Raw genomic sequence first — 14871 nt, forward strand, 5'->3', positions numbered from 1 at the left:
AGGCTGCCAAGTGCGATCAGCCTCATCATCATCAATTAGGGTCTCCGCCTCACTACTAGCCCCCTCGGCTGCGTGTGGGTCAGGAGACAGACCTGTCTCTAGACCGGCTACCGAGCCACTCTCCTCGCCAGTACTTCTTCGCCTGGCTGCTGAAGAGGCGGATGTCTCCCCCCGTTCCTGACCGCCCTCTGTTAGCTCTTCCTCACTGTACAGTGGGGCTGAGCCCACAGCATGCGATACTTCGCTTGGTGAGGGAACACCAAAGGACAGGGGCAGGTAGAGGACATGTGATTTCAGTGGGCTTGCTCCCGGTACATGCCAACTAACGGTTGTGTCTGACGTACCCACCGACCGTTGGCTGTAGGTGTCAGAGGTGACCTGGGAAGAGGAAGACGACCGAGCCAACCAATCGATGACGGCAGGGTTGTCGGTGGAGACACAACCGCTGGATGACATCGGGAGCACTGGCCTCTGGCTGCGACTAGTGCTGCCTCGACCCCTTCCTCTGCTGCCACGTCTGCTCGCTCCTAAAACATGGCCTCCTCTGACACTCCTCTGCGTGTTGTCTGACATACTCTTTAATTCAACGATTCTGTGTCCCTGAGTAAAGATTCTGTGTCCCTGAGTAACAGTTCTGTGTCCCTGAGTAACAATTCTGTGTCCCTGAGTAACAGTTCTGTGTCCCTGAGTAACAATTCTGTGTCCCTCAGTAACAATTCTGTGTCCCTCAGTAACAATTCTGTGTCCCTCAGTAACAATTCTGTGTCTGTCCCTGAGTAACAATTCTGTGTCCCTCAGTAACAATTCTGTGTCCCTCAGTAACAATTCTGTGTCTGTCCCTGAGTAACAATTCTGTGTCCCTGAGTAACAGTTCTGTGTCCCTGAGTAACAATTCTGTGTCCCTGAGTAACAATTCTGTGTCCCTTAGTAACAGTTCTGTGTCCCTCAGTAACAATTCTGTGTCCCTCAGTAACAATTCTGTGTCCCTCAGTAACAATTCTGTGTCTGTCCCTGAGTAACAATTCTGTGTCCCTCAGTAACAATTCTGTGTCCCTCAGTAACAATTCTGTGTCTGTCCCTGAGTAACAATTCTGTGTCCCTGAGTAACAGTTCTGTGTCCCTGAGTAACAATTCTGTGTCCCTGAGTAACAATTTTATGTCCCTGAGTAACAATTCTGTGTCCCTGAGTAACAATTCTGTGTCCCTCAGTAACAATTCTGTGTCCCTCAGTAACAATTCTGTGTCCCTCAGTAACAATTCTGTGTCCCTCAGTAACAATTCTGTGTCTGTCCCTGAGTAACAATTCTGTGTCCCTCAGTAACAATTCTGTGTCTGTCCCTGAGTAACAGTTCTGTGTCCCTGAGTAACAATTCTGTGTCCCTGAGTAACAATTCTGTGTCCCTCAGTAACAATTCTGTGTCTGTCCCTGAGTAACAATTCTGTGTCCCTCAGTAACAATTCTGTGTTCCTCAGTAACAATTCTGTGTCCCTCAGTAACAATTCTGTGTCTGTCCCTGAGTAACAATTCTGTGTCCCTGAGTAACAGTTCTGTGTCCCTGAGTAACAATTCTGTGTCCCTGAGTAACAATTCTGTGTCCCTGAGTAACAATTCTGTGTCCCTCAGTAACAATTCTGTGTCCCTCAGTAACAATTCTGTGTCTGTCCCTGAGTAACAATTCTGTGTCCCTCAGTAACAATTCTGTGTCCCTCAGTAACAATTCTGTGTCCCTCAGTAACAATTCTGTGTCTGTCCCTCAGTAACAATTCTGTGTCCCTGAGTAACAGTTCTGTGTCCCTGAGTAACAATTCTGTGTCCCTGAGTAACAGTTCTGTGTTCTGAGTAACAATTCTGTGTCCCTCAGTAACAATTCTGTGTCCCTCAGTAACAATTCTGTGTCTGTCCCTCAGTAACAATTCTGTGTCCCTCAGTAACAATTCTGTGTCCCTCAGTAACAATTCTGTTTCCCTCAGTAACAATTCTGTGTCTGTCCCTGAGTAACAGTTCTGTGTCCCTGAGTAACAATTCTGTGTCCCTGAGTAACAATTCTGTGTCTCTGAGTAACAATTCTGTGTCCCTGAGTAACAATTCTGTGTCCCTCAGTAACAATTCTGTGTCCCTCAGTAACAATTCTGTGTCTGTCCCTGAGTAACAATTCTGTGTCCCTGAGTAACAGTTCTGTGTCCCTGAGTAACAATTCTGTGTCCCTGAGTAACAGTTCTGTGTCCCTGAGTAACAATTCTGTGTCCCTGAGTAACAATTCTGTGTTCCTGAGTAACAATTCTGTGTCCCTCAGTAACAATTCTGTGTCCCTCAGTAACAATTCTGTGTCCCTCAGTAACAATTCTGTGTCTGTCCCTGAGTAACAATTCTGTGTCCCTCAGTAACAATTCTGTGTCCCTCAGTAACAATTCTGTGTCCCTCAGTAACAATTCTGTGTCTTTCCCTGAGTAACAATTCTGTGTCCCTGAGTAACAGTTCTGTGTCCCTGAGTAACAATTCTGTGTCCCTGAGTAACAGTTCTGTGTCCCTGAGTAACAATTCTGTGTCCCTCAGTAACAATTCTGTGTCCCTCAGTAACAATTCTGTGTCCCTCAGTAACAATTCTGTGTCTTTCCCTGAGTAACAATTCTGTGTCCCTCAGTAACAATTCTGTGTCCCTCAGTAACAATTCTGTGTCTGTCCCTGAGTAACAATTCTGTGTCCCTGAGTAACAGCTCTGTGTCCCTGAGTAACAATTCTGTGTCCCTGAGTAACAGTTCTGTGTCCCTGAGTAACAATTCTTATTCCCTGAGTAACAATTCTGTGTCCCTCAGTAACAATTCTGTGTCCCTCAGTAACAATTCTGTGTCCCTCAGTAACAATTCTGTGTCTGTCCCTCAGTAACAATTCTGTGTCCCTGAGTAACAATTCTGTGTCCCTCAGTAACAATTCTGTGTCCCTCAGTAACAATTCTGTGTCCCTCAGTAACAATTCTGTGTCTGTCCCTGAGTAACAATTCTGTGTCCCTGAGTAACAGTTCTGTGTCCCTGAGTAACAGTTCTGTGTCCCTGAGTAACAATTCTGTGTCTGTCCCTGAGTATCAATTTTGTGTCCCTCAGTAACAATTCTGTGTCCCTCAGTAACAATTCTGTGTCCCTCAGTAACAATTCTGTGTCTGTCCCTGAGTAACAGTTCTGTGTCCCTCAGTAACAGTTCTGTGTCCCTGAGTAACAATTCTGTGTCCCTAAGTAACGATTCTGTGTCCCTAAAGTATCTGTGGCCCTAACTCTGTCCCTAATACAGAGAGGTCTGTCTCTCTTGAATGACCGGAGGCAAATGGAGAATTGTAAGATGGCCGCAATTTATAGCTCCACCATTACACAGTGCTGGCTGGCTGGCTGCTGATTGGCTAATGCGATCACATGTCATGAATGAATGCATTATGGGTCAGCGCGCCTTGTCTGCGCGCCTTCCCAGAGATCCCCGCTCCGTCGCCACACATGTCGCCGCCATTTTTGGAAAAATTTCGATTCGCGGATCCGAAGTCTGCTAATTTTCGGATTCGGTGCGAATCGAATTTTTTCTAATATTCGAAACGAATTCCACTTCGCCAAGTTCGATTCGCTCATCTCTAATTATATTATTGAATTAAATTTATTATTATATTATTATTTTTATGATTATTTATTAAATTATAATTTATGATTTTGTGTTTCAAATTTTATCATACCCGGGATATTTACTAGACTCTTGTTGGGACAGATTTCAGTGAGTTATTCCTAAAAATTACAGGTCTACAATAAAAAAATACATATTTCCATGCAAAAAAATGGTACCGCTTTCAGCACCAAAAATCTGAAATAATCATACCACCAAGGAGGTTAATCCCATTGAGAACTTGTGGTTAATCCTCATGAGATGGGTGAATAAACCCCCCTACCAGGGGCAGACTGACCATTTGCAAACTCGGGCACTGCCCGAGGGCCCGGAGTCAGTAGGGGGCCCCGTGAGATGCCCCTGGGACCTTTTTTCATAGGCTTTTTTGAGTTTGGGCAAGGACACAGGGGCCCCATGAGTTGTCAGTCCGCCCCTGCCCCCTACACACACAAATTCTGACAAACTCCAAGCATTGATTATGCAAGAATGTGCTGCCATCAGTCAGGATGTGGCCCAGAAGTTGATTGACAGCATGCCGGGGGGAATTACAGATGTCTTGAAAAAAAGGGTCAGCATTGCAAATATTGACGCTTTGCATAAACTTAATGTTATTGTCAATAAAAGCCTTTGACACTTATGAAATACTTGTAATTATACGTCAGTATACCATAGTAACATCTGACAAGAAGATCTAAAAACACAGAAGCAGCATACTTTGTGAAAATTAATGTTTGTGTCATTCTCAAAAATTTTAGCCATGGCTGTACCCACATGCTAGGATACAAAGCAAGTGTGTGTCCTAGTATACCTCCACAAGATGATACAAGCTTAAAATGTAAAACAGTAGATGACAGATTAGAAGTATACATATAAAGTAAGGTGGATTGTCATTCAAAGCATAACCATTACACACCAACAGCAGAAGTTTAAAGAACATAAGATTACCTATTTGGCAAAGCCCATTTCTACCATATGGCAATACAATTGAACTGTTTCTCAGATAATACTTTTATTCAGTTTTCAATTTTCAACATATTAGATTTTAAAGTACATTTCATTCAGGTACACATAGTACAAGTGTTTGTTCCTTGCAAACTTGCAGAAAATAAAATGATACTTCCTATAAATAAAGTAAATTTTACTTCTACTGGTTAAAGATTAACTATGAAAGTAACTGGAGTTCTTGGAGAAACAAATCATTACAAGTAAAAGTGAAATCTCAGTCCAATACACAAATATACCACTGAATGAAATAAACAAAAAATGATTAATTCTCTACAACAAGATATCCAGCGGTGAATCACTGCAGTATTTTCACTACTGCACCTAATTGACAATCCTAATCTCTTAAAGTGCACCTACACTACTGGACTGGTCTGGACTATGCACACCAAAGTATATATTTTGATCAAGCAATAAAAGCTCCTTAAACAACCCTTTATTCACTTCTATAGCTATAGACTTTGTGTGGAAATTCTGGTCATGTATTGGTAAGTTAGGTAAATAACTATAGCTATTTAACGGATTATTATTGCAAACAAGCAAATGCTTTAAGATAAAGTCATTCAGCTTACCGAGAATACATTCTGCTTGTGCCTTCATCAGGTTCAATCCCAGAGACAAATACTGATGCTCCAGTTGCCATTGACAGTTGCCTGTTAAACAAAAACATTACCATGCATAGTATGGAAATGCAACTCCAAGCAATAATCAGATGTACTGCTAATGCTTTTTAAGAAATATCACCACTATGCTTGTGTCAGAAAATCTATCTAAAAATTGAACTAAGATGAATACATAATTGAGCTATATATATATGGGAGCCCTTGTACTCATAAATGTCATGTAAACAGATGACCCATCTCACCCTGAAATTTACACAGCCCTATGTGGCAGTAAAACCAGAGTGGTATATTGCAGCCACACAATATAGCTAGGTACCCATTCTGTTCCATGCTGTGATTGAATAACAGTGGGGGAGATCGATGCATAAAGTGTTTTCTCTCTTCTCTCCTTCTGTTGCCATGTGTCTTGTGTGCAGATGTGCATACAGCAGAACCTAAGTACAGACAAACGTACAGAGCAACCCTACTCTTCTTCTCCATTCTTCTTAAAGGGTGTTTAATAGCTGTGTCTGTGGAGAAGACCTAGACCCTCATGAGTCACCCCTTGTGTTGGGGGGTAACAGGGTTTCTCTAGGACAGGAAGGTAAAGGAAATGTCTCCATCTGGGACACAATCTGGAGTATAAATAATGCAAACCATTCTGCGATTGCTCTATACAAAGCTAAAAAACATCTTTAACAGTTTAAGGTAATTCTAAAGGTTTAATTCTTTTTACAATAATAACAAACATGTATATACTTACCTGCTGTGTGCAGTGCTTTTGCACAGAGCAGCCCGGATCCTCCTCTTCTTGGATCCTCTGCCAGCGCTTCTGGCCCCTCTCTCCTGTTGAGTGCCCCCACAACAAGCAGCTTGCTATGGGGGGGCACCCGTGCATGCGCACTCCCAGCCACTGCTCCGTGTGTCTATTCACATACAGAGCTGTGGCTTGGCCCCGCTCGATCTCTTCTCATTGGTTCACTGGCTGTGATTGCCAAAGGCTCCTGCTGCTGTCTCAGCCAATGAAGAGATGGAGTCCCACATACAGAGCTGTGGCTTGGTCCCGCTCCCTCTCTTTTCATTGGTACACTGGCTGTGATTGCCAAAGGCTTCTGCTGCTGTCTCAGCCAATGAGGAGATGGAGTCCCAGGACAGCCGAAACTCCAGTGCGCATTGCTGGATCGAGAGGGGGCTTAGGTGAGTATTGGGGGGGATCCTGCACAGAGAAGGTTTTTTACCTTCATTCATAGAATGCATGAAGGTAAAAAACCTTGAGCCTTTACAACCACTTTACTAATCTTCTAATGTAACATGGTTTTCATTTATTAAGTGTTCTTGCATGGCAAGACCACTTACTTTTATCTCACATATATATTCTTATTATTATAGCCAAATTTACCACCCTAACTCCTCCCACAGTTTTTACACTACATAGACAGTAATATACCGAAACATGTGGATTGTTCCCGATTGGTGTGCTATTACTTTGTGGAACGTTTTGCCGAATGGTTCACAAAATATCGCCGTTTTTGTGGTGAAATTGGTCCCATAGGAAAGAATGGTGGAATGTTCAAAGCTAGAGCGGGAGCTGACAAAAGCTAGAGTGTGAGCTGAAAAATCAGGACATGATTTCTAAACTGCCATCACTCCCTCATTTTCAAGCCCACCTACACAAATCTTATATCAAAATGTTCAGCTATCCCTGCTGCCACTAAAAATGCCCGGCTAAGCCATAGTCCTGATAGTTTTCACAATATGACCATTTGTTGCAACTCACGCCGCCCATTGACATTCATTGAAACTCCACCCTAGCCACCTCAAATTTGAAGGGCAATTTCTAAACTGTGACTGTGCTTTTATTTTTAATATTTCAGAGACATACTATGCACCAAACTGTAGGTCTGGGTCTTGTGATTCTCACAATATAAAGCTCTTCAGTGTAGGATTTATCATTTTTAAACTACAACTGTTTGAAGATGGCAACCACCATCTGAGCAAGTTGGAGCAGTTTGTTTTTAACCGCTCTTCTCTGCCCTTGCTGTAGAGTGAGTTGCCATAGGAACCTAGGTGTGTGAGCAGGCAGCAGAGCGACAAGCCACTCCACCCAGTTACTCCGCCCACTCCAGTTGTAGACTACTGGTGGAAGCAAGAACACTTCACACAATTTCCCCAGAAATTGTAGCTTTTCTAGTTGTCTTTACAACTTTTCATTTGAAAGAGAATGCTCATACTGTATTTCATTTTTAATATGTGTGCTTCTAAAATTATTATACAAAATTGAAGAACCTTTAAACATGTAATAGAACAATTTTCATGAAAAAACTACTTCTTACGCCATGATCAAAGCAATGTTTTCTGTCACTTCATCCACTGACTTTGAGAAGCGCAGTATAGATCGAAAAGACTCATCTATTGTAAATATCTGTAGGCAAAGAAAGAAGAACAATAAGAATACATTACATGAGAATTACTAATGAAATGATTGAAGGCAATGAAGCAAAAAGAATATGTTATATTTACTGTTTTTTTATGGTATGCAATAAAAATAAATTACACCTTTATTAAACTCAAAAACAAAAATGTAATTGATTGCAGTTTACCACATTGTAAAGGTTTTTTTAACAACAAACATGATATGCTTACTTGCTATGTGCAACAGTTCTGCACAGAGTGACCCTTAACTTCCTCTTTTGGGCTCCCCCTTCTGACGCTCTTGGCTCCTACTCTTTTCTGCGTGCCCAGATTGCAAGCCATTTGCCATGAAGGCACTTGTGTGGCCTTGCACAGTAGCTGGAATGTGCAATTCCTTTCGCCTGACGTCTGGGACATGTAGTTCTGGGCAGGTAGTTTTTTCCTACATTTAGCCCTGCTGTGGGCAAGCAGCAGAGTTGACTTGTCTGTGGAAGCAATCTGGCGAGTGGCTACCGAATGATTGCTTCCACACATGCCAATAAAGTGCCCCCGTGTTATGTATCCCATGCCTTCGCTTGGGAGGATGTGTGTCCGCTCTCCTCCTCATCCTGTTGCTAACCTGGAAGCGACGAGTATGATGTCACTTCCAGGTCCTGGTTGTCAGTGTTCCCGGTCATCGAGGCCGGGAAAGAATGTAATACAGTGAAATTTGCACTGCATAACAGTAGAGCACAGAGGAGATATCCAAGGTCTTTTAGGGTTTTTTTTCTTTTATTTTCAACTGGTGATCTGGCCAGACTACCTGTCTTAGGAAGGCTCGACTCTGGATGAAGGACTGGATGGGATCTTTCACTGACCATAGTGGCACTGCCTGGGACCAACTACAGAGATGAGGGACCTCTTGGCCACTAACTTTATCTATCAAGGACTACAGGTTCCAACTGAACAAGACTAAGTTTAGTACTACTGGCTAGTAGTGTAATCAGACCACAGATCAGGTGAAGCCTTGTTAAGTACACTGAATTTTTATACTCATTTATTTTACTGTTGCCTATTTTCTACTTTTTGTAATATTTTTTCTGCAAATATCTTGTTTAATCCCCTTTTCTCTTTTATTAAATAATATACAAAAGTCTTCATGCTTTAACTTTAATGGTCTAAACCAGAATTTAAAGAATCCCTGTTTCTGTGAAAGCCCTACTATATTTTAGTGTCTGTCATATTCTTGTCTGGCATGACAGCTTGTATCCTAGACATTTCTTAAAAAGAAAAACTGTACCAGAGTATACTGTAAATTGTGAATATTCCTGTTAAAACATGTGGTGGTAGTTGTCTGTGTACAGGGTTAACCATGGAGTTAACCAACTCCAGAGTCCCTCACTCTTAATGTGCTGATAACAGATTGTTGTGTCACAAGGAAATCTCTGTGCAGGATAAGGCTGAGAAAACCATCTTCACACGTGTGACTGTATAAAAGGAAAAAACTTATTGCTTGCCATGTCCTGAAAAATCCACAGGGTGTAAACAGTGACCAATGAAAGATTGTTAAGAACCTGTTCCTGATATCTGTGGAAGATCCCTTTACTTTTAAATGACTTCTCCTCGGCCTCCTATACTACTCAGCACTAGTAGGCAAACAATTTGCACCCATGTTTTACAAAGTAAGGTCTTTGTTTAATATAAACTACAAAGTGCTTGAGTTGTCTTATCACTAACCAGTTATCTCCTAGAGTTGCAACCCAAAAAAGGAAAATATCTTATTTAAGCTTGTGTGTCATATGTTCTGGGTACCATTCAGGGTGTCTCCACTGGCGGGAGGTAGGAGAACCCTACAGTCAAATCAAGCTGCTGTTACGTGGGTAAGCCTACATAATATATACATCTTACTTACTCAAGATCACTTTAAAAGGTTTAGTATAAACCTGTAGGTGCTGCACTATTTATCATATACTGTAGATATAGACCTGTTCTGTGTTCTATGATACTGAGTTCAGTGAGAGTAAAAGTGCACACAAATCTATCTTGGTCAATGCCTAGTGCAATGGCCGCAAGCCCACAGGGAACTCACTAAGCTTCAATAATCTTTCTTCCAGCAAAGAGATAGGCATATTGGACTTACAGTGCATAGTCAGCAAATCTTTTTATTACAGAAGTAAACAAGTTAAAACTCAAACGACAAAATGCAAATATTGTCTTTGGAGTTTTTAACTTTCTTACTGCTGTAATTTGAAGATGATAATAAAAGATGCGCTGAATTTGTACTATAAATCATCTGTGCAGTTCACCTTGCTTTAGGAAAAATGTGATCGTTGACCTGCAAGGATAGGCCATCATAATTTTCTACTGTCAATGTATAATGGTGTAAACATCACCAACATGCACAGACTAGGAGCTAATGTGAATAGGGGAAATATAAGGGTCTGTCTCCTAACTATATGGTGATAAATTATAAGGTGCATTCAGATATTATTTTGCCAGATGTGTCTTTGTCTATGAGTTACCTGCATGCCTCTAGTCAAGGCTTCATAGGAATAGATATCAGAGAAATTGAAGAAACTTGTCCCATCAGTGTAGGGTTTCCGCTTATAAGCCAACATTGAAGGTAACTGCAGCTCTGTTATGCACCCTGCTCCCTAGGCTAGACACAAACCATTTGTGTTCTGGGAAGCACAGCCAGTCACAAATGACCAGTTGTTGGTCATACCCCATCTATATGGCTGACTGTCCTGTAGTATCTTTAGCCAGTTTCCATGTCTCTCTATCTCAAAAATGGATTTTGGTCCCAGGATTTCTATTATGATATTTAGTCATTTAAACAGACATATACAGTACCAATTTGAATTGGCTACTTCAGTTTTACTTTATATAACCAAAAATGTGATATTCTTTCTTTGCCATAACTGTTTAAAATATTAGTACAATATAAATTTAGAGTGATCAAAATCTCAAACGGACACTACGTAATACAAAAAAAGAAGCCAGTCCATTTTTCAGTTGTCATTATCATTATTTGTGTTCGAATCTCAGCAACAGCAAGCTTACATTTAGCAAGAATGCCCAATACTTGTGAGATTTGAAAAGTGCCAGGTCTCATAATACATTCAACCACTCAAAAGTATACTGGACAGATTGGATTGTTTTAGTCAGTATGCCATAGTTCCCTCAAGCTAAGAACCATTATGGGGTTCCTGTAGTGCATAATGGCATTCATACATCACTGGTGAAATAAAAAATGCTCAGAGGATTGGGCCAACTTTATTACACTCATTTTCAATATGGGTTCTATATTATTCAGTTATTTTAAAGACCAGTGTCAACCTGATTGTGGGTATTTTGCATTTGTGTGAAACTGAAATGAAGCTGACACAAAACCTAAAGCAAGCCAAAAGGGGAACTACTTTACACTCAAATCAGAGTCCTTGTGGTATATAATGAAACAGAAACACTCGATGTGAAACCTACTCACATGACTTCAATACACATACAAAGTCTAATGTATGAATGTATAATCATGAACTGCTTGTAACCAAAATTAAAAAAAGTATTTAATTTTACATATGAGATAACAAACACATTAAAAAACCATGATTCAACTTAAAAACAAATACCCCCAATGGACATGATCCCCATTATACCCCAATCCATATCGCTATATCCATCCATTGATGGATGGATATAGAGACCCTAAGGGGTTTATTTACTAAAGCTGGAGAGTCCAAAATCAGACTCCCTTCTGCATAGAAACCAATCAGCTTCTAACCTCAGCTTGTTCAATGAAGCTTTGGCAATGAAACCTGGAAGCTGATTGGTTTCTATGCAGAAGGGAGTCTGATTTTGGACTCTCCAGCTTTAGTAAATAAACCCCTAAATGTCTAATACCTCCCACTTAGGATTTAAACATTATTCAAGGCATGGCAGTCGTATTAAATAATACCTGCCAAAAGGTGTCCCATAAAATAAGTAATGCTTTTGAGCATGGCAGACACACCTTATGGGTATCTGCCTTTCATGTCCTTGGTACTCAAAATGTGTGTATACCTTAAAACAGGCCTCAAATTCCCATCCAATTGTTACATACTATCATAAACAGTCACAGGAGTTGCACAGAACACTATAATTTTTCATCATTGTAATATGGTTGTTGTCTTACTGTTATAGAGCGTGTGGCATTAATTGGAGGGCTTCCTTTGTCTGTCGCTCTGACTGTTACATTATATCGCCCTTGCAATGTTCTATCTAGATTGCTGGCCACCCTGCAAAGAGAAAAGAATTTGCATGTTCATAATGCTACATACAGTAGATCAATGTAAAACATGGAAAATGTTTTGTTAATCATTACGATAATAACTGACCTAATAGAGCCAATGTAAATATTATTTTCATTGATGGTGACGGCAGTGAATAAATTGCCAGGTTGCTGGACTCCACCAGTTGAAAAAATAAAATCCACTTTATCAATGGAAAAAAATATCTCAGCATTTAGCCCGCTGTCTTTATCTTGTGCCTGCAAAAAAAACAAAGAAAGCGTAAATATTCTTTACAATTTACTACCTGGCCACAGTGGGCACAATGTCAATATTATGCAGATGCAGAGAAAAGAAAAGGCTGTTTTTTCTGAGATACTTTACAGGCTCACAGTGGGATTACAAGCTGCACTGTGTGTGTCCACATGTGTACCACCATAGGAAGCTGAGAGCACTGAGGGGAACACCAAATGAGGAGATTTGGGGCTGCTCTGTGCAATATATTGCACAGAGCAGGTAAGTAAACCCTGTTTGTTTTTCTTTTTTAATAATAATAAAAATAATAATGACTTTTTCTCTGACAACTAGCATTTTTAGAAGGAGCTCAGCAAAATTGCAGCTCCCATATCTCTCTGGCAAGATCCAACTTGCTCTAGTCACAGCTGGATTTTTCTGTGTCCTCTGATTTCTGTTTCTGCCCATAGCAGCTGCAGCAACTTCTAGAGCTATAGCTCTTGAATAGGTTCTTATGTTGTTAGGTGAAAAGTTTTTTTATACATAAAAACAAATAAGAGTATGTCTGGTATTCTGGTATTTTAGAAAGAATATTGCAATTTTACAATAAAAAGAGAAATACCTTCACAGATGCCACTTCGGTGTTGATGACAGCAGTTTCAGGAATAACCACTATAGAGATATAAATTAATGAAAAACACAGTCATAATCTGGCAAATGCTTTTCAAAATGTACATTTGTTATAACAATATTAAAGTAATGCAAGGTCATCACTTCTAGTTCTCTATATTATAGAGGCAAACGGTTCCAGTCTTTGTTCGCCTCTATGATCAGCTGGAGGACATACCAGCTTGTTGATCGGGTGTCCCGCTGGGACAGGCTAGCCCGATAAAGAAACGGACATCCCCTCCTGCTGCTTGTAAAGGCAATCCAATGGCTAGTTAGCCGCTAGGATTGCTTTCACAAGAGAGCCAACTGTCGGCTCTAAAAAAATGGTACTGGGATGATGCCTGCAGCTGCAGGTACAGGAACATCACTGGTAGTCAACTGGTTAATAAAAATGGCTTTACAATGTTTTTATAATTAGTTATTTTTGGCTCCTTTGTAGTCACTGAAGCAGCTGCTAATTTCTTTGGGCTGTTCTAGGTCTCTAAGGTTAAAGGTCTGACTATTCCCCCTGCTTTCCAGAGGCTTTGGGAACACAGGGTAGAGAGAGTACCACCCAATCCCTGGAAGGGGTGGCCTAGTAGGTAGCTGGTGAGGCTGATATATAGTGTGAACTCCAGAACAGCAGGTCTTCCTGTTGAAGGGATTCCACCTTTCCGGGTGGGTTGACTACTCCCTCCCCTTGGGGAGAATACCTGTTCCTGTTCATTAAGGTAAGCTGGGGGTCCTGCACCTAGGAATATCCTCAATACTTGCTGGATACAATCTTCAAAGCCTCACTAGAAGGCATCTGGAAGAAGCTGAATGGGCACAGCTGCTCCTTGGCCTTGTGACTATGGACATTTCTGCAGAATTCTGGTGACCATGTGCTATAAGGATATTTGAGCCAAACACTTTTTCTTCTATAGGATCCCTACCTCTGGCCTTCCCTTAGTATCTAGAGGGGAACTGGATACTTAGCAGAAGAATGGTCTCTGATGGGTCAGTAGGGGGCCTCATGAGATGCCCCTGGTACCTTTCATTGGCTTTTTCATAGGCTTTTTTGGGTGTGGGCGAGGACACAGGGGCCACATGATCCGCTATTGCCCAGGGACCCCATGAGTTGTTAGTCCGCCCCTGGATAAGAGTGTCCTCTTATTGAACTTTACAGGAGGGATTTTCCCATACCCCCACACCCTCTCCCTTTTGTTCAAGACCCATCAATAAATCATAAAAAAATATTCCCCTAGACTGCTTGTGTCAGTGTGATTTGATCTGTGCTGGCAGCCAGAGAGGGGAGAATTTAGCGGGTCTTATTTATGGCTAGATAATGTTTTGCTTGCTTCAAAACTCCAAGGGAAGCACAGCTTCATTTTTTTTAAATGTAAATTGTGAAAAAAAGAAAAAGGTACTAGACCAAGAGAGCCTGATTGCCAGTCAAAGTCATGTGACTGGCCTTTCCTCCAATTAAAGGCAGTCTTTGAAGCATAAAGCAAAGAACACTTTGCGAGATGCCTCAGGAGCCACACCATGGATTACATTTTGTGAATGACTTATAAAACACAGCAGTAGTGAAGAGTGGATAGCAGTATCTGCTCTCTTCTTGCGGGAAAGTCATGTTTATTAAGTTCTGACAGTTCAAGCTCTCATTAGCAATTGTCCTTTTATCAGTAGCTCTTTATTGTAGAGTGAGATCCATTAACCTCAATTAGCAATCAGACCTATTTACTATGAGACTATGAGATGCTGTCACTTACTAAGAGTTATCAAACACTAAGGAATAGCCATGAGCATAAATAATTTTCAGAACAGAAAATAGAAGGTATTCCAAAGCTGCACACTGAGTTTTCTTGCAATTTAATTTTAAGAAAGATTGCGCATACAAACTTGTTGAAAGCCTTTTTTTCCTCACTTTAATTTTAACTGACATAACTACAGTAAGCAAGTTCCTATGGAGTAAATCTGTGTTATAACTTACCAAATGCTTGGGTAATTTCTAGGAATTCTGGAGCATTGTCATTGGCATCTACTATGAGCACTCGCTGGGTCACTAAGCACAGACAAGGACAACATGTTATTACACAATACAGTGTAA

General features: G+C 41.0%; 1 protein-coding gene across 1 annotated transcript in view; it reads right to left on the reverse strand.

Moving 5' to 3' along the window:
- LOC149462316 (cadherin-related family member 2-like) overlaps positions 1-14871 on the reverse strand; it is a 140158-nt gene that overhangs the window by 38390 nt on the left and 86897 nt on the right. Inside the window, exons 19-24 of the mRNA XM_089677134.1 lie at positions 14755-14826; positions 12754-12803; positions 12006-12157; positions 11804-11906; positions 7575-7663; positions 5212-5292 (exon numbers count right to left, since the gene is read on the reverse strand). Of these exons, the coding sequence (XP_089533260.1) occupies positions 5212-5292; positions 7575-7663; positions 11804-11906; positions 12006-12157; positions 12754-12803; positions 14755-14826 (547 nt within the window). The remainder of the gene's footprint in view (positions 1-5211; positions 5293-7574; positions 7664-11803; positions 11907-12005; positions 12158-12753; positions 12804-14754; positions 14827-14871) is intronic.

This window comes from Staurois parvus, unplaced genomic scaffold (genome assembly GCF_062004578.1).
Source record: "Staurois parvus isolate SC_StPar_1 unplaced genomic scaffold, SC_StPar_1.0 ptg000177l, whole genome shotgun sequence".
Taxonomy (NCBI): domain Eukaryota; kingdom Metazoa; phylum Chordata; class Amphibia; order Anura; family Ranidae; genus Staurois; species Staurois parvus.